At 41.7% G+C, this 19,676-nt stretch overlaps 1 protein-coding gene across 4 annotated transcripts in view; it reads right to left on the reverse strand.

Moving 5' to 3' along the window:
* The window catches only part of POLD3 (DNA polymerase delta 3, accessory subunit), a 49,590-nt gene that overhangs the window by 19,403 nt on the left and 10,511 nt on the right, over positions 1–19,676 (reverse strand). For 2 of the 4 annotated variants that reach the window (XM_075061832.1, XM_075061830.1), the window contains 6 exons: positions 19,230–19,269; positions 17,437–17,569; positions 14,473–14,737; positions 9,402–9,474; positions 6,411–6,573; positions 4,980–5,089 (listed from right to left, as the gene is read on the reverse strand). In XM_075061832.1, the coding sequence (XP_074917933.1) occupies positions 4,980–5,089; positions 6,411–6,573; positions 9,402–9,474; positions 14,473–14,737; positions 17,437–17,569; positions 19,230–19,269 (784 nt within the window). The remainder of the gene's footprint in view (positions 1–4,979; positions 5,090–6,410; positions 6,574–9,401; positions 9,475–14,472; positions 14,738–17,436; positions 17,570–19,229; positions 19,270–19,676) is intronic. The other 2 variants (XM_075061833.1, XM_075061831.1) reach the window with 1 other exon arrangement.

A 19,676-nucleotide genomic window follows, 5' to 3' on the forward strand; every position in this document is an offset into this window, starting at 1 on the left:
ACTGTACAGTTTGGTTCATGTAAGATTTTTACTTCATTTGATTCTACGCTTTCTTTCACATGTAGTGCCACTACCCCACCAGCATGACCTGTTCTATCCTTCCAATACATTTTGTATCCTGATATTAATGTGTCCCATTGATTATCCTCATTCCACCAAGTTTTGGTGATGCCTGTTATATCAATATCCTCATACACAAAGTACTCTAGTTCACCCATCTTATTATTTAGACTTCTAGCACTTGTATATAAGCACTTAAAAAAAATTGTCACTTTTTAGCTGTCTGCCATTAATGATGTCATTGAATGGGATTCTTTTTCATTTGACTGTTCCTCAAGAGATCCTACCTGTATTTTATGATCTTCCACCCTGTACTCCTTACTAGGAAAGAGAATCTCCATTAATAGATCCTCTCCCTAAGGGATATCTCTGTCTGAACCATGTGCTCCTCCACACCTGTCGGCTTCCCCTAGCTATTAGTTTAAAAACTGCTCTATGACCTTTTCAATTTTTAGTGCTAGCAATCTGGTAGCAATCTGGTTCCATTCTAATTTAGGTGGAGCTCATCTTTCCTGTGCAGGCTCCCCCTTTCCCAAAAGTTTCCCCAGTTCCTAATAAATCTAAACCCCTCCTCCCTAAACCATTGTCTCATCCACACATTGAGACCCTCCAGTTTTGCTTGTCTAACTGGCCCTGTGCATGGAACTGGAAGCATTGCAGAGAATGCTACCATGGAGGTCCTGGACTTCAATCTCTTACCTCGCAGCCTAAATTTGGGTAGGGGTGTGATTTGTTTACTGATAGTTATACCAGTATAAAGGTGCCTTATACCAATACAGGGTAATGCACTTCCTGAACTGCAATAAGCTATACAAGTATAACTGCATCCACCCTAGCAAGGGTTTTGATATTAACTATACTGATAAAATCAAAGCAGCAACACTTTCTAGCCTACACAAAGCCTAATTTGACAAACTGATTATAACTGCACTGCTCAAGCGAAAATCATCTAAGCCAAACAGGATTCGAACAAGGAAGGAGCTTGGATTCACGAAGCACTGGAATCAATTATATTCTTGTTCTTATATACACACAATGTTATGCATTACTGCTGATGACACACTGCTCTTGTCTGAATATTCCAATGAATTCTAACCCCTCCTTGTTTTTAAATCAGATTTGATTGAGAAGGTCTCTGCCTAAGCAATAAAGGCACCAGTCTTCTGAATTCAAAACTGACTGGCGTTGGCTACAAACAATTTAAGTGAACTTGGGCAAAAGGGGAAGAGGCGTAGCACTATGCTACATATGAAGCTACATATTCAGAGACAGGATACCGGGCCAGATGAACCTCTGGTCTGATCCTGTGCGGCAGTTCTTATATTTCTAATTTAATTAAGAGTCTGGTGGTGCCATTCTTAGAATAAAGACACAATGAACAGAAAACTGAAAATAAAGGAAGAACAGCTGAGGGCATTTTTTAGAGACACCAAGACAGGAAGAAGAGAAGACATCTCCCTGGATCAAATTTTGAGGGAAGTGACAGGATAGTGTACTCAGAAGACCTGACCTCCCAACATATAATAATCCAGAGCAGATATTGAATGGGAGAGACCAGAAGAACTCTAGTGTAGAAGAAACACAGAAGTGTTGGTGTACAGCAAATATGATGTCAAGTATCAGAGGGGTAGCCGTGTTAGTCTGGATCTGTAAAAGCAGCAGAGAATCCTGTGGCACCTTATAGACTAACAGACGTTTTTGGACGTGAGCTTTCCGAGGTGGGTGTCAATACCATTCGTCCAGGAGCAGGTAGTGGAAATTGTCCAGGATATGTGATATAGATATGGCTAGCAAGCAAGCTAGAGATAACGAGGTGTCACTCAGGGAGGATTGGGCACCTGTGTTCTAGCAGTTGGGTGTTGAAACAAGGAGGAGAAACTGGTTCGGTATTGGCAAGCCATTCCGTCTTTGTTTAGTCCTGAGCTGATGGTGTCAAATTTGCAGATAACTGAAGTCAAGCGTTTCCTGGGTTAGAAAGTCTGGTTCTGAAGATTTTTTGAACGCAGGGATGGCCACCTTAAGCGTCCTCTATATAGGTTGGCAGGGGGGAAGTGCTCTCCTACGGTTTGATATTTGCCATTCCTGATATCTGATTTGTGTCCATTTACCTTTTCCGTAGCGACGTCCGTCTGAGCCGGATGGTTACAGTAGCGTTAGGGGCATTGCGTGGCATACTGATGCGATATATTACATTGGTGGACGTGCAGGCGGGTGAGATGAAGCGTGGATGCGTATGGTGATCTGGTTGTCCTGTGATGGTGATGGGTCGCTGGTGTAGTATGTTGAGGCAGATGTTGGCATTCGAGGTTTGGTATGGCATTGGATGGTCTGAGCTAGAGTTGACTCTGGCTGCGGGTGCGAGTGCTGTGGAATATGTTTCGGTTGCAGTTTGTTGTGGGGCAAGGATTGGCCCTGCCATCCAAGACCTTGTGAAAGTGTGTGCTCATGTCCAGATGGATGCAGATCCTATGCATTGGCGTTGGATGGGTGTTTGCTCGGTGTATGTGTGAATGGCAGTGGAGTCTCATGTGGTTTCTTTCTGTGGGTTTGTTTGCGTAGAGCTTCTGGTTACTACATCTGGCTCTGTTGATTGTTTTCTAACTTCCATGCGGGTATTGTTAGTTTTGCGATGCTGAGTGCGTGGAGATTTTGGCTCAGACCGCGTCTGCATCTAACCCCTCAGCAGAGACCAACACCTTACAAACGATCTGTTAGTCTGATTAAGGGCCACAGGTTCTCTGCTGCTTTTACAACGATATGTGCACTGCACTTGCAAACGGCATAGCCAAGCAACAAGAAGAGGCCAGTGGAACTTTGGGTTTACATATGCAGCAATGGAATTGTCTCTTTCTTTGCTTACTAGAAAGGAAGACTTGAATATGATGCATTCACTTTGTCACTTTTCTATACAGAACGATTATTGACAAACGGAAGAAATCGTAGATAGGCAAGGAAAATGATCAGTGGGCTAGACAGGCTGATTTAATCTTCCCGCATAGGCTATGTAAGGGCTTGGAACTAAGGGAACGGCCGATAACACGAGATGTAGATACCAAGGAGAGGGAGCAGGGTTTGTTTTGTTTGTGTTAAATAGTGTACAGGGTTGTACTTTAGAAATTATGTGACTAAATTAAAAAGGGAATAACATTAAGATGGGCATCAGGAAAAGTCCCTGAGAGATTTAATCAGCTGAGAAGCAGTTACAAGAAGAATGTGTGAGAAGTCAATCTGTGGGACAATCTAAACTAGATTGGACAAAAATGAACAAAGAAAGGATTTGGGTTGCGGAAGATTGCACGATATTAGAGAGTCTTCCACCTCTAAACTGTCTCTGGCACACCTCTACTTGTTTTTAGGAATGTTCTTCATACTGCACAGTATTTTACTCATAAGCAGAGTATGCATCTCTCATCTATGTATTTCACCTTTTCGGTAGTTACAATCTAGTATATTTTGTCCTATTCTTTCTGTTGTGCAGTGGGATGATGGTTTCATTCATTTTTCAACAATTCCATTCTGATTCCTGATCAGCGTCCATGATGAACAACTGTTTCATTTACTATGCATCCCACAGTGGTTCCAATTATCTACATCGAACGCACTGTCCACTCAAAACCCACATCTTTGGCATTCGAGCTGGTTAGCTTTCTCGTTACAGGACCCAAAGTTCTGTGCATTCAGCTCTATCAAAGTCAATGAGAGATCAAGAACACTAGATGTTTCTGGTTCAGGCGTGTATTGTTTTGCTTTACCATTTCTCTAATTCTGTTGCGACAAATAGTTCTCACCTTTACGTGGTGGGTCCTGCGCTCACTTGGCGGATTGCTCCTCCCGATTCACCCTGGGGTCGGGAACCAAGGCCCGAGAGACCTTACCTCTGGTGAAGCCACAGTCCAGTCAATTCCTCCTGTGTCTGATCAGCGTTGGGAGTTTGGGGGAACCGCGGCCCACCTATTACCTTCGGGTTCAGCGCAGCCGCTGTGGACTGCAGCTTTCTAGACTGCCTTCTGGGTACCAGTGGCACGACGTAACTTAGAATCGGCTAGGCTACTTCCTCCACTAGCCTCCTCCCAACACGTGCTTTGTCCATCACCCACTGGATCTTCCTCCGATGCTGATAGATGTTTACTTCTCGGTCCTCCAGCAGTATGCCTACTCACTCTTAGCTTCTTGCACGCCTCTTGCTCCCAGCTCCTCGCACGCACTTCCTCTCCTCTGGCCTGACTGGAGTGAGCCCTTTTATAGCATCAGAGGGGCCTTAGAGTCAGGTGCTTAACAGCCTCACCTGAGTCTTAGCAGGTTAATTGGAGTCAGGTGTTCTCATTAGCCTGGAGCAGGCCCTGCTCTGGTCACTCAGGGAACAGAAAACTGCTCATCCAGTGGCCAGTATATCTCCCTTCTACTACTCTGCTGTTCCCAACTGGCCTGGGTCTATCATAGTGCATTCTGGAAAGTCTCATTTTTAATATTGTCATCCAAACCATTTCAACAAACATTATGAATACTCAAGATCCTAAAAACTAACTCCTGGGGCACCCTACTAAATGAACTGGTTAGGACACTGAGGAGGGTGCTATACCTTTCGCAGGATATCAAAGAAACCACTTCGTACTAGTGCAACTAGCAGCCTACTCGCTGAGGACAGAGCCAGGTCTGAGATAAGCTACAATAAGACCAAATTACTTGGGGCCTCCAGAATGCACACTGAGGTGCCTTGTGGCAAAAATATTGAGAGAAACTCAGACTGCAGCCACTTGCATGGATACTGGGCCCACAAATACTTCTTGGGTCTTCCAAATTTTTCCCTCAACTGTTACCACCACCCAAAGCTGTTAAAGTCATCACTTAATAATATGGTCAAAACAAGAACACCTGTTCCAAGTTTCCTTGGTTAGTTTCTTGTAATCACATCTTTTTACCTTCATCTTCACTGCTGTCAGACTGAGGTCGTTTGATTCGCCTCCTCTTTTTCTTCAGATTTTCATCCTCTTTCTCCTCATTATCTGAAATAGCCATCCTCTTCGCTCTACTGGCACAAAGGAACAAATTGAACACGATTCACACCTCTAAGTGTGCTTATAAAAAAATGACACACACATTTAGGCAACTACAGTCTTCAGATTACAAGGAAATCAAGTACCTCACAGACATCTCCAAAACGCACAACTAAGTACTTAAGTGGATACAAACACACGTATGGACTTTTTTTTTTCTTTTTCCTTTTTAAGATCACCCTTCTCACCCATTCCCAGCTCTTCATATGGTGAACATTTCTCGAGCACCCCTCCAGTGCAGTGTGCAGAGGTGTTTGTCTAGAACCGCACCTCGCTTGACCAAGGTAGCCTGGCAGGAGTGCATTACTGACCTCGTCACCACAGCTCAGCCTTCTAAGAACTAGTGTCCTAACAGACCCACTCAGAAGTTATTTTGATAGACTCCTTGCCACTGACTATGAGGTAGTGTCTCAGATTTCTTAAAGACGTTTTAAATGTAATCGCATTTTGCTACTGGAAAAGTAAAAACAGCTTCTTTCTTCTTTTAGAGCTGGCGCGACATGCCAGACTAAAAGCCCTGGAGGCTGAAGGCCTCTGCATATTCATAGGACAGGTAAACCCAAGTAGTCTTCCCTACACTGCACTGCCAACGTGCAGTTTCCAGGCCCTTGGCTTCTCAAATGAGACGATCTACAAGGAGCCCAATTAGCAGCAGCTGTGACAGTGAGCTGGGTGATGTGTATACCTATGCAGCAGGAAATGGAATGAGACCACCCATTAATTATACCCAGGCCACCACACAGCCATGAGACTGTAATGATTTTTGGTCTGTCACCTTGGGTTGGATTGAAAACACAGGACTGTGCTTAATTTTACTTGGAACATCACCCATCGTAATTCAGTGTTTTAAAAAGCAGCAGTACATCAGTTACTCCAACCATCAAGCAGAACTTCACATGTTGAAAGCTGTCTGTACACTTAAGTTTGGGAATATAAATCCAGCCTGCAATACAGGTACTCTTGCCAGCTCCCCATATTGCTCTCAGAGGTTACCAAGTTTGTTCAGCGTGGGTCACAACTCAGACATTGTCTTGTAGAACACCTCCCTGCCCACTAGTGATTACCTGGACCACTGCCCTACCATTTGCAATTGCATAATGTCCCTACTGTAGCTACAGCTATTGCTTACATGGAAAAGAAATACTAGGAAAGAATTTTAATATATTTTTAGCTGTCTTTAATGCAATTTATGTTGCTGGAAACAAGGATTTGAGCCAGCACCACATGCCCAGGCAGCTCTCTGCATTGCATCAGCAAGCAGTCCTATGGATCAGCATTTGAAAACCACAGCTCTACCTTCTTTTGTCCTTTTGCTGAATTTTCACAGGCTCCATTTTCTTCCCAGGTTTCTCCACTGCTGCACTGGGGGGTGATTTTGGTTCCATTACCGAAACGGAGGGTTTGGCTACTGTTTTTTCCTCCTTTGGCTGTTCACACTCAGAGCTGACTTTAAGCTTATCTGTGAATAATACAAACAAAGTAAGAGCGCACACTGGTTATTCAGCATGGACTGAAAATGACAAAGGAATTAATAAACAGTGTCTGCACGCAAAAGGATAGTTTGTAGTCTCAGTCCACCAGAGATGGAAGACGTCTCTACAGACCACATCCAGAAGCATCAAAGGATCCTATATGACCTTACAACTGCAAGCCATACCAGAAAAAGGGCATGACCACACTTCCATATGAAGGGGCAGGCACGATCCCCTCTACTGCTCTAGATGAAGCCCTCAATGCAACATAATTTCCATCTTCTGGGTTCAGCTCAGCCACTTTATTCCTATCCAAGTCCAAATATTAGTCAGATACGAGAAGCACAGAAACAGCAAAATCCAGGACTGATGAAGCGCAGATGGAGCTGTGTTTAGCTTCTATGATTATGACACGGTAGCCCACGATTATTGTTTGTATTACCGCAGCACCGAGGAGCCATAGTTATAACCTAGGACCCAGCGGTGCCAGGCACTGTACAATCACAGACTGAAGAGATGGTCCCGGCCCCAAACAGATTACAATCTAAGTACAAGACAAGAGACAACGCATGGGCACAGACAGACAGGGGAGTACAAAAAACCAGAGAGACAATATTGGTCAGAATGATAGGCAGTGGCCTTATACACCAGCCGCCTAACCACAATGCCTTTATTTCACTCAGCAGCCTTACACGTACACTGAACAGGAGAGGTGACAAGCTAAAACCCACATCTTAGATACTTCAAGGACCAAGACTAAGTATTCAAAAACTGAGTCAACAAAACCTCCCGATCAATGGGATCAGAGACTGCAGACAGCTCTAATAAAATTGCCATCAGCATCTTTCTGGCACCCATCCTTTGGCTCATGCTGAAACAAACCATCAGTTGGACGTAGATCCACCAAAAACGGGCCAGCGCTTCATCTGGCAAAGTTTCAGTGACCCTAGCTAGGTAACACATCTCACCTATGACACAAATGACCATCCACATGTTGAGCGGCAAAAGTCAGAGAACCCAATCATTGCCTGTTATTGCCAGAGTCTCGAGATAAAGTTTCTGAGGCTAGGGAAGACACATTAGTTCCCAAGAGCCAAGTTTCTCTCGGCCCCCTTGTTCCTGGCAATGCTGCTCCATCCTTTCAGTCACTAAACAAAGGTTATTGAAGGGGTGTATTCGCAGGAGCTCAGTACCAGAATAGTACACAGCACACCACACACGGCAACAGAGTAGAGGAAGAAAGTCATTTATTCCAAATTAGTTACGTTTCCATTTTATGTCAGCTTCTCCACTTTTTAGAACATGTTCTTTTGATCTTGGGCTCTTTGTAGATATTAAGTATTTAATTGGATTAATGATAATAACTGCTTATATAATTTTAAAGTTTATGACGACAATCTCCTCACCTCACACTATCATACCTTAACAGAACAAGGACTTACAATGGAAACCTAAGCGGATCTCTATCACTATGATCAGACACTACTCTAATAGCACTTATTAAATGTTCAATGCTAGATTCTGCACTGTGCAAAATCCAACAGATTTCTTTCAGAACAACACTACCAATACCACCCCCAACTTTGTTGCGGAAACACCTCCTTGGCTCCTCCTCCTTTTTTTTGCTACTGGTGCACATTTGAAGAAAGTCTTACACATTCACTCCCCAAACCCTTTCCTTTCCGAATCTTCACATAACTTCACTTAGAAAAATCTCCCTCATTCATCCATTCCAATTGTCTGCTTTTTATTATCCCACAAATGATCTAAATTCCAAGACCAGCTACCTCCTCCTCCTCCTCTGCTTTTTCTCTCAAATCACTACCATTAACACACTCTGTGCATAGCAGTTTTCAGGAACTCAGTTCTCCTGCCCCAAAATGCTCATTTTAAATCAAAAATTTTATGCCATAAAAAATTCTTCCTGGGTTAAAAATCTGTATGACAAGTGTCAGCCCAATTGATCTCCACCTAATAAGTTTCTAGTATGAAATATTCCACTTACAACTCTCCTATATAGCAAAGAATACATACTTGTTATCATCCATATTTTCACTGCTTCAATACTGTACTAAAACAATGATTAAAACTAGAACAGGTTCAGAAAAGGGCAACTAAATGACTAGGGTTGGGAGGGTCCCATGATGAGGGAAAGATTAAAGAAGGTAGACTCTTTCAGCTGTGTGTGTGGTAGTGTGGTGAGTGTGACTAAGGGTGGGGCTGGGGATCTGCTAGGGAGGATATAAATCGCAGGTGATGTTGAGAAGTGGATAGGGAAAATTATTGTACTTATTCCAGTAATACAGAACTAGGGTCACCAATGAAATTAAATAGGCAAGAGGTTTAAACAATAAGGGAAGTCTCTGTCCTCACCACCAGGCGCACAATTCAACTTGTGTGGAACTCCTTGCCTGAGGAGGTTGTGAAGGCTAGGACTATAACAGCGTTTAAAAGAGAACTGGATAAATCATGGTGGTTAAAGTCAATAAATGTATTGCGTAGAATGGGAGGGGTAAGGAATGGGATGTTTTATATGTTTTGTTGTCCCTAGCCTCTGTTTGTCAGAGGACGGAGATAGATGGCAGGAGAGAGATCACTTCATCATTGCCTGTTAGGTTCACTCCCTCTGGAGCACCTGGCATTGGCCACTGTCGGTAGACAGATACTGAGCTAGATGGACTTTTGGTCTGACCCAGTACGGCCATTCTTATGTTCTTAATGATTTCCTAATGTTCCAAAGTAGTCTCTTATGACAATTCGCGCACCCATTACCACAATGATTTCAGTAGACACATGCATATTATATCATGCTTACTCATGGCAGCTTTTCCAAAAAAGTTGCTCATTGCACTCCCTTTGGGTGAAACTTTGCTGCTTACTGTAGTTGCCTGGAAGTAAAGATAAGAGAAACGGTAAGACGATTTTCATACACAATCAAAATGCTAGTAAAAACAAGAATTAACACAAGCCCTCCACCAAACCTGGCACATGCAGCCTTCAAAATACACAACACTGCAGTCTCTAGATACATAAAACTCACTAATACAACATACTGATTTTCTTCTTGTCAATAGCATGTTTATGGGAAAACAAAGACTGAATTTCTCCATTGCAGAGACATCATGTTTCAGGGAATTGTTAAAGGAGCACCGAACTTTTCACTCCTAGGTCACCAGATCAAGGTCACCCCAGATCGCAAAGTCATTCCCATCTGATGGCTGTTCAGCATCATTTACTAAATAAGCTGCTGGGGTTCAGACCGATTCCCAGTGAACAAATGTTCGTATCGGAAAACGTCGCTACCCCAATTTGCATTGACTGACAAAAGACCACCCAAAGACTGAACCGGCCATAGAGATTTAGCTACCCCATTACAATGACACAGCAGAACAGTGTAAAGGAGCTTGCGCTTCCACTACATGTACTATATCTGCTCTATAAACATACCCCATCTGCAGGGTAAGAGTTTCAAAAGTGCTAATGGGCATTAGGTGCCCGAGTCTCATTGACTTTCAATGGGAGTTTACTGCCCAATGCCTTTAGTCTCCAAGACCATCAAGCTAGCTTATTTCACCATCCCTACATTCACTTTGAACCAATGTATGTTAAATTATGAAAACAGATATTGTGAAGCTACCTAACCATGTTTTTAAAATATCCATTTATCTGTCATAGTGTTTTAAAAACCTAATGACGCTACTTGAAATCAAGGTCTTATCTTCCTGCCATTCCTCTCTTAAAAAAGTCTGAATACTATGAGTTTCCTACCTTTCTCAGAAGAAACAGGGGATAAGAGTTCAGTATTTTGGCCACTTGAAAATCAAGCTGCAAACGCCTCTCTCGGAGTCCAAAACTTTAATGACTCTAACATAAGTTATCATCTAGGGAGATGTCATGGATACTCTTAAGTTCACATGCCAATAACTGCTAGGAACAGTTCACTTTTGAGTACCACAGAGGAAAGGAACTTCAGCTGGCGTACTTCTACTGGACATAATGACTAAGGCCACCAAATTATAAGTTATCACTATTTAAGAACTGCCATGACATCAAGACTTTTCAGAAAAGACAGGACAGAAGGCCAAGAGAATAAAAAAACTCAAAGTCTAAAAGCAAGGTTTTGTCAAACTTTCCAAACAGATTGAGTTTCTGCAGCCTTTCAATAGAGTGTACTGTTGGTGCAGCTGAAGAGACTTCCCTTTTTCCCCGTCTGTGAATGAACAAACTAAAAATGGATAACAAATATTAAGATACTATATATTGTGTTGTCACATAGAAGTAGTAGGAAAAATAGAGAACCAGCCTGCATCAACAGTTGTGATTAAATGAAGTTATATGTGTAAAAGGGAAGTCAACTATAAGTGTTACAACTTTGGACAAAATGTTGTAAACTTTAATGACAGGGTTTACCTCAGGGGCAAATCTGTTAGGGAAAAGGGGTTCCATTCATACTGATTTCTTGTAGTTTGCGATCAAACAGCTTATGGTATCAAGTTAGAGAAATACATCTGTGCTGAAAGAGGTAGTAAATAAAGAGAGACTGAAGTAGTATGTTATGAAGACGTTTGATCACAAAGTAGAATAATCAGAACTATACTGATCAAGAAAGCACAGACTCAACTGCATCATATTTACAAAGGTCCCATCACTGTTGTATAAATCTTCCACTTCTTATTTTAACATCTGTACCAGCCTACTGGGGAGCAACTGTTCTTTAAGTGACTTTGAATTGAATAATGGACTGTTAAAACAAGTTTAAAGAATGCCGAGGGGCTTTGTATTAGCAATATGAACTTAAAACTGTATATTTCAGCAGCTAGCAGAGTGTTGATGGAGGCACTGCAACCTGAGCAAACATAACAGCAAAGCTGGCCAAGTGAGGTCCCACATAGGGGCCCAGGGAAAGTGAGGTAAGTTATGGAGGTAAGTTGCTGACCAGAACAAACCATCCAGTGTGTGATGTATGTCCCAAGGTGGTTGTACCAACAGCTATGATAAACTTGTCTTACGCAGGCTCCTATGACAAGATGTTTTGCACAAAGAGTCATTCTGTACCAAATGACTGGATGATAGCTAATGTGACGCCAATTTTTTTTTTTAAAAGGGCTCCAAGGGTGATCCCAGCAATTACAGGCCAATTAAGCCTGACTTCAGTACCAGGCAAATTGGTTGAAACTATAGTAAAGAACAAAATTGTCCGACACATAGATGAACATAACGTTGGAAGAGTCAACGTGGTTTTTGTAAAGGGAAATCATGCCTCACCAATCCACTAGAATTCTTTGAAGGCCAGCCAACAAGCATGTGGACAAGTGCATATAGTTGCAATTAAATTTTTCAGAAAGCCTTTGAACAAGGTCCACCCCAAAGGCTATTAAGCCAAAGTAAAGCTGTTATGGGGATAAGATGGAAGGTTCTCTATGGATTGGGTACTGGTTTAAAGATAGGAAAACAAAGGTATGGAATAAATTGTTCAGTTTTCAGAATGAGTAGAGGTAAATAGTGGTGTCCCCCCAGGGGTGTGCACTGGGACAAGTCCTATTATATATTCATAAATTGATTGAAAAAGAGGTAAACAGTGAGGTGGCAAAATTTTGGAGATGGATACAAACTACTGTCAAGTAGCTACAAAAAGATCTCACAAAACTGGGTGACTGGCAACAAAATGGCAGAATGAATTCAGTGGTTGATACAATGCAAAGTAAATACACACTGGAAAATATATCCTAACTATAATATAAAATGCTAGGGTCTAAACTTTAGCTGCTAACACTAAGAAAGATCTTTGTGGAATAGTTCTCTGAAAACATCCACATGATGCAACAATGGCAGTTAAAAAGCAAACAGAATATTTGGGAATCCATTTAAGAAAGGGCTAGACTAAGACGACAGAAAATATACTGCCTCATATAAATCCATAGTACTACCCACATACTTGAATCTGCATGCAGATGGTGGTCATCGCATCTCAAAAAAATGTATATTGAATTGAAAAGGTTCCGAAAGGGTCAACAAAAAATGGACCAAGGGGAACAGACAAGTTTCTGTATGAGGAGGGAATTAATAAAATGGGACTTTTCCAGCTTGGAAAAGAGATGATCTAAGTGGGAATATGATGGAGGTCTATAAAATCCATGATGGTGTGGAGAAAGTAATAAGAAAGTGTTATTACTCCTCAATCCAATGAGAACTCAAGGGCACCAAATGAAATTAAATAGGCTCAGGTCTAAATAGAACAAAAGAATTTTTTCACACAACGCTATAGTCACCTGTTGAAGCGCTTTGCAGAGGAATGCTGTGAGACCAGACTATACGGGTTCAAAAAAAGAATAGATAAATCATGGCGGATAGGTCGATCAATGGCTATTAGCCAGGAGGGGCAGAAGTGGTGTCCCTAGCCTCTGTTTGCCAGAAGCTGGAATAGGGCCACATGGGGGTCGGGGGAGAAGATGATCACTTGAGGATTACCTGTTCTGTTCATTCCCTCTGGGCATCTGGCATTGGGCACTGTGGGAAGAACAGGATATAGACTAGACTGGACATTTGGTCTGACCCAATATGGCCTCCTCAATAGTCTAAAAGCTACAAAATTCCAGCCCACTTGCAAAAACTAAAAGCTGACGCGTCATTTCTGACTGGATAATGAGAGAGAAAACAACTCTATTTTTGACTGGACCATTTTGAATTTTCAGCAGCAGTATAGGTCAACCATATCATTGGGTCCACACCAGGCACCTCAAAAAGGAGCCAAGTGGGACCACCCAGCAGATATGGGATAAATGTCTATCAGGGATGGTCTAGACAGTATTTGGTCCTGCCATGAGGGCAGGGGACTGGACTTGATGACCTCTCAAGGTCCCTTCCAGTCCTAGAGTCTATGAGTTTACGAGTAAAACAACCCGTCTCCTTCATCACATCACTTTCCGAAAGCCAAAGACACCTGGAAGGTAGACGACTGGGGTCCTGGGCTGCCCATCTGGGAATCCTCCTTGTGACATCCAATATTATCTTGGATAGGCACCTTTCCCTGTCATTTTGTATTTTACAGCCATTCAGGCTGCCTGCTAGAGCGCTGGAAGAGTTGTCTGTTCCTCCCTCCCCTTGCATTTGCAGTGCCAACCGTGAGCTGAAAGCTGACAGCTGAGGAAAAATCTGATGTGTAATACAGAGTTTTTCTTAGTTGACTGATTACTGAAATTGGGTACAAATTAGTAAGGAAGTTTTCATGCTTAGGTATGAGCTTTAAAGAGTGTCACAGTTATAGGGTGTGTCCTTGTCTTATAAAAGGCTCCAATCAGCTTTGTTGTAAAGTATCTTTGAAACTAAACAAGTTACAGTTGTTAACTAAGGTTGTGAAATGGTGTACACGTCTACCACAGTTAAGTTTCATACTGCTATTTGAGTTCTAAGTGTACACAGACACAAAATGAGATCAAGTATGCAAGCCTCTTAAAAAGAAAGGTGATATGGGTGATCAGTTAAGCAGCTTGTTTAACTAAGGTTTAAATTATCTTTATTACATGGACATAGCTCCATTGACTGCAATAGAGTTACGCTGATTTACACCAGCTGAGGATCTGTCCCAAAGTCTGAAGGAGAGCAAAAAAAACCCACAAAAGGCTTGGAAAATAGAACTTCTGAGGAAATGATAAGTGAATGAGGCACAAAGTAGCTACAAAAAAAATGATTGAGCAGAATCATCATACTAAACCATTAGATATTTTAAATGAGGAAAGGGTTTAAGTATTCTTGGGCGACAATGAGGCTAGAATTCGAAGCAATGGGAGGGAGTTGCCACTGTCAACATTTATTTAGATTGAAGAGTAAAAGCGAAGTTAGTAAGGCTATTATCCAAACAGATTGCAAAGGATGTTGAGGTAACTTACAATTGTTGTCTCTTTGGACTCTGGTTTAGTTTCTTTATTTGTGTCTTGGGATTTGGAAGCTGATTTTGTAGCAAACAATCCCATGATGCCTTTGGGCTGAGGGGAGGGCTGTTTAGCAGTTAATGAGACATGACCATTGATTGTAGGCACATTGACAGCATGTGTGTCATTTGGTGTCTGGGAATCAGCCTCTGCAGACGTCTGAACTTGAGAAACTTCAGCTGACGTCCTGGTGACTGCAGCAGCACACTGAATGGCACTAAACCTGGGTGATGGAGTGAAAAATTTAATTAGCACTTTAACGTCTTATTTTCCACCCCGGCTTCCTCTCTAGTAATATCTTACTTTCCTGGTTCTATAATATACTGTTATGGGGAAAAAGAGCAATTTAATTCAGGCATGGACTACAAAGAAAAGCTAGCACAGAGTGGGAGAGACGTCACACTGAGACAATCATTCAAATATGTCAGCAGGGGTTGAAGCATTAAAATACAAAACAAGCTGATCAAATTTCATTGAGGAAAAACACTTGTCATTACACAGTGGGAAAAGGGGAGGGAAAATAGCTCTATTTTATTCCTAAATTGCTTACATTTGTATTACCAGTGAATCACATGCTAAAGCTTTCCATATAAATATAATCATATTTTGTAAATATATTTCATCTGACAGTCTACAACATGAACGATCTTATTTTCAGAATTTCTAATGCACATCTCACAGTAGTAGCCAAGATTCACAAATAGGTGAAATAGGTAAGTATTATAGATTGGGCCATACTATGCAAGTGGCTCAGAGGACATCCAAAACATTTGGAGATTCAGTACACAAAAGTTATTTCTATGCACATTTTGGATATAAGGAACACATCTTTATACGATCTGAAATGTGGTTGACTGGGGACACTGAGGCACAGAAGTTAAATAACTTGCTCAAGGTTACAAAGGAATTCACTGACAGGTCCTGAATCCTTATTCCCCCTATGTTAACCACTAAGTCAACTCCCATCCTGATTTCTCTTTGAAACACCCAAGCACTATGGGAGTTGGTAAGAACTGCACTTTCTGACTGATATAATTGTGTATTTTTATTTGTTATTGTAAGTTAAGAAATAAAACAAACAAACAATCTCATTCCATTCCACTACTGTGCCAAAGCATTATATAAGCACAACTCATGATTAATTTCACAATAAGTAGAAACTAATATATACTAACGAACAACATAGTCACTAATGTAGTTTAAGGTTGTGAGAGAATCTAGCCAATCCACCCAAAACCTTGCAAGCATTAAAATAAGAAGGGAGAAGATGTGTGCATTTCTTTCCACCTTCACTTTGCCTCCAAAACTAACAAACAATAAACACACTCCAACACCCCATAAAACTTTCACTGCTATCTCCAGACACCAATAAGTAATACATACCCCAACTTCACCAATTTCACACCAAAATGTAAAACTTTAACAGTGAACTCTGACTGTCACACATTCCATATATTTGGGAAGTTAATCTGCTTAACATTGCAGAGGTCACTGTTAAGGTTTTGCATCTGCACTACCTCTCAGTGAGAAGCAGTGTGATTACCCCAAATTAAAACCCATTACTCACTGACTTCAATGGCCTTTGGATCAGGCCCAAAGTCCACAGGATTGTTTTCATGTTGAAAACCAGCTGTAAGATTTTCTGCTTTTTGTATATGTGTTAAAACCCAATAGCTGACTATTACATTAATACAATTTTCAGAAAGAGGAAATACAACAATCCGTCTAAATTTACTCTAATTAGGTCACAAATTCACAAGCTAGAATGATAATACAGAGAAGAATATCTTATCCTCTGCCATACCCAACCAGTTCAGCTCATAATAGCCAGCATTGCCTGCAGTGTAAGTCACCACTGAACTACAGGCTGCGTGTTTTAAATTCAGTTAGAAAATTTAGCACCAAGATGCTGCATGAACTTAAAAATAAGTTTGAGAGAGTTATTTTAAAGTTCGGTATGGCCTAAACCTTAGCAATTTTTAAGTCAGAAACATGGATTTACGCCAAGATGCAGACTTCACTGCAGAGGGTGCCCTAGGATACATTAATACCAAAGTACGGCAACTATGGCAGACTTGGTACATTTTAATTGGAACATAATTTTCTATCATTTACTACGGTGCTTGCTATCGTCTACTCAGGAAAAACAACTCTCTGACCCCCCCCTCCCCACCCCCAAGCTACAGGACATTGGCTGGGATAGTAAACATTCTCTTGTAGGCATCTGCGAGGCAGCTATGTATCTATTTTGGGATTTGTACTGCAGTCCATAACGTTGGTAGCTGACTGCCTTCCACATAAAATAGATTGGCTATAGGAAAGTCCCTAGTGGATTTCATGGCGCTATCAGCTATCACTATGGAAACTAAATTCACTGATTTGCCCAAGTGTACAAAAAAAAAGTATACAACAGGTGTTGTAAAACAGAGGTGCATAAATACAGTGGAGATAGTAATTTCACAAGAGGCTCAAAGGTGGAGTCATTATCTAATAGCTGTTTGGAGGCCTATTTAAAGTTACTTTGGTGGCTTTAATCCAGTCCCTTGCGGACAAATGCCGACCCAAAAGAAATCACCTCCGCAACCGGCATTACTTGGCCCCCTGCTATTAATTTCGGAAAGGAAAAAGGATTAACCAGCCATGGAGACAGAATTCCCCTCAATTCAGAGGTGATCCCTTTCCCAATCAGATGTGGGGAAGGCTTGCACTGCCTTTGCCCAGACTATCTGTTCTGTACAAAAGGACATCATTTTCTAGGGCACTTTTTAGAGGAGGCAGCATGCTCCAGCAGACAGAGCACAGGACTGGGAGTCAAGTGAAGAGTGCTACATAAATGCGATTCATCAGCCCTACACTCAAACAATGTTAAAAGGAAAAGGGGATCCAAGAAGAACGTTCATATAATAGCACTGCTTAACTCACTTGCTGCAGTTCTGCAGGTTTGTCTTGACGATATCATAATCGGTATTGTAGAGGGGCCCGCTGTCCTTCAGCATGGCTTTCTGAATGCTGTAGACATGCACACTAGCAATCGTGGCTAGCTTAGACTTCATTGCTGAAAATCAACGGGAAAGCCCTTCATTAGCACAGCCAGCCTCAGTCGAAGATGGCAGAAAAGCTGGAGAGCGGTCTGTTCGATACCAGGGTTCTAACTTTGAGAAAGCATTCTTGGATCTTAGTATCACCTGTTTTTAACCTACCCACTGACTCAGAATTCAGGCTACCGCAAGCACATCAAACCTGTTCTCCACTCTATAGTGGCTTCTCACAGAATACTGAGTAAATTCCAAAGTCTCAATCCTAATTTTCCAGCTGCTCTGTGGCCTGGATCCAGGATATCTAAGAGATTGCTAAAGCACTGGGCTGAAGGCTATGGCTGACATCTCTCCTCTTGCACAATTGCACTTTCTATCATAAGGGTAAAGTTTATCTGCGCGGGAGACAGAGCTGTCATGGAGGCCAGTCCCAGACTGTGAAATGGACCATCATAAACCTCAACACCTTCCATTCCAAGTTCAAGGCATATTTTTGATCTGCTTTCTCTAATATGGGTCTATTATAGGAGCGAATGTGTGAGGTTCTGTGGCCTGCAATGTGCAGGAGGTCAGACTACATGATCATGATGGTCCCATCTGGTTTTGAGGGCTGTGAGTCTAATATAAACTCATAGCAACATGCACATAAAAAGACAACAACTACAGAGAAAACCCTATCGAAACAACACGCTCCACCATAAACACAACTCTCTCCCTGGAGAGAGGATGAGAGAACAAAACATGTGGCAATGTTAGCCACCATCTAATGTACTACTGGAGGGTGTTCAGATACTATGGTAAGGAGCACAGCACAAGAATGGAAAAATCCCATGTTAGATTTATTAAGTTTTGGTTTTCAGCAGTGAAATGACAAGAGCCTGACTAGTGAAGCTGGAATGTTAGTACTGAGGCATTTGCAGACTCAATCGAACAACAAAAATATTGGTATATTATCTGATGCCAAAATCATCAGATGGAAATTCTTAATGGCCTGTAGTCATAAGTGTTTAGGCTGAGATTCATCAGATCTCACAAGCAGGGTTAGGCTCAGATAGTTAGATGAAAAACCAACAGCAACTGACCCCAGCTGCTTCAGAAAGCAATGTTAGCAGTTTAGTAAGTAGAACTTCCCATTCAGTACTTAATCAAACATCCCTGTATGGGGTTATGCGACACTATGCTGTAGAGATGTCTTTCAGATGAGACATTAAGACACTCAGGGCTAATGAAGATCCCCACTGCACTTCCCAGAAAGTAGGACTGTTGACCCCCGTGTTCTGATTTTGCCTAAGCTTCCCTTGTAGTTTCACAGTCAGATTCAGCATTCTTCCCTTCCCATCCTAAAATGTCAAGAGGTATTGCTGTGCACAGTTCCAGTACTGCTGCATTCCAGCCTAGAGGAAGCTGCCTCAGTGACAGGTGAAGTGATCTCTTGTTCCATAAAAGAAGTGCCACTAAAAATCAGTTACTAAGCTACAAGTCTGAGAAGTTATGCTGATCGGGGCTCAGATTCTGAAAGTTCTAGGAAAAAGCTAATTAAAGAGTATACACCTGAATCCAATAATTTGATTAAAATACCTGGAGATAGTGTGAATAGATGGCAAGTTTTTAAGCTTTTTTGACATTGTTCCTTCAGAGAAAAAAAAAAGTTACAAAAGCATAATTCCCCAAATCACCTACCTTCCAGTTTATCCTCTCTCACGACTGCAACCTTGTGGCACTGTAAAGAAATGATAATTTATCACAATGAGGAACCAAGGTCTTGAAATTTAAAGAAAACAAAAGAAATGGTCAATGGATATTTGATGCAGTGTTATAGCAGCACAAAACTTGATTATAGCTCTGTCATAATAGTCTTTTGGGCCTACTTTCTTGGGGCAATATCCCCCAAATCACTACAACATTGGAGGAACACCCAAACCTTAATCTCTGGCAGCAGCAGATGAAGCAGCAGTAGATGGAACAGCTGCCCAAATGCATTAGAACAAGAACAATTGTGCAGCACAGTAGGTGTGCACAAGCTAATTAATGTAGCTGACATATGGCTGTGCCAGGAACAAATCTGATGCATTGAGCCATCTCAGTTGTAAGCATTTAAGATGACTTACGCATTACAGTTAACATGGT

This window comes from Chelonoidis abingdonii, chromosome 1 (genome assembly GCF_003597395.2).
Source record: "Chelonoidis abingdonii isolate Lonesome George chromosome 1, CheloAbing_2.0, whole genome shotgun sequence".
Taxonomy (NCBI): Eukaryota; Metazoa; Chordata; order Testudines; family Testudinidae; genus Chelonoidis; species Chelonoidis abingdonii.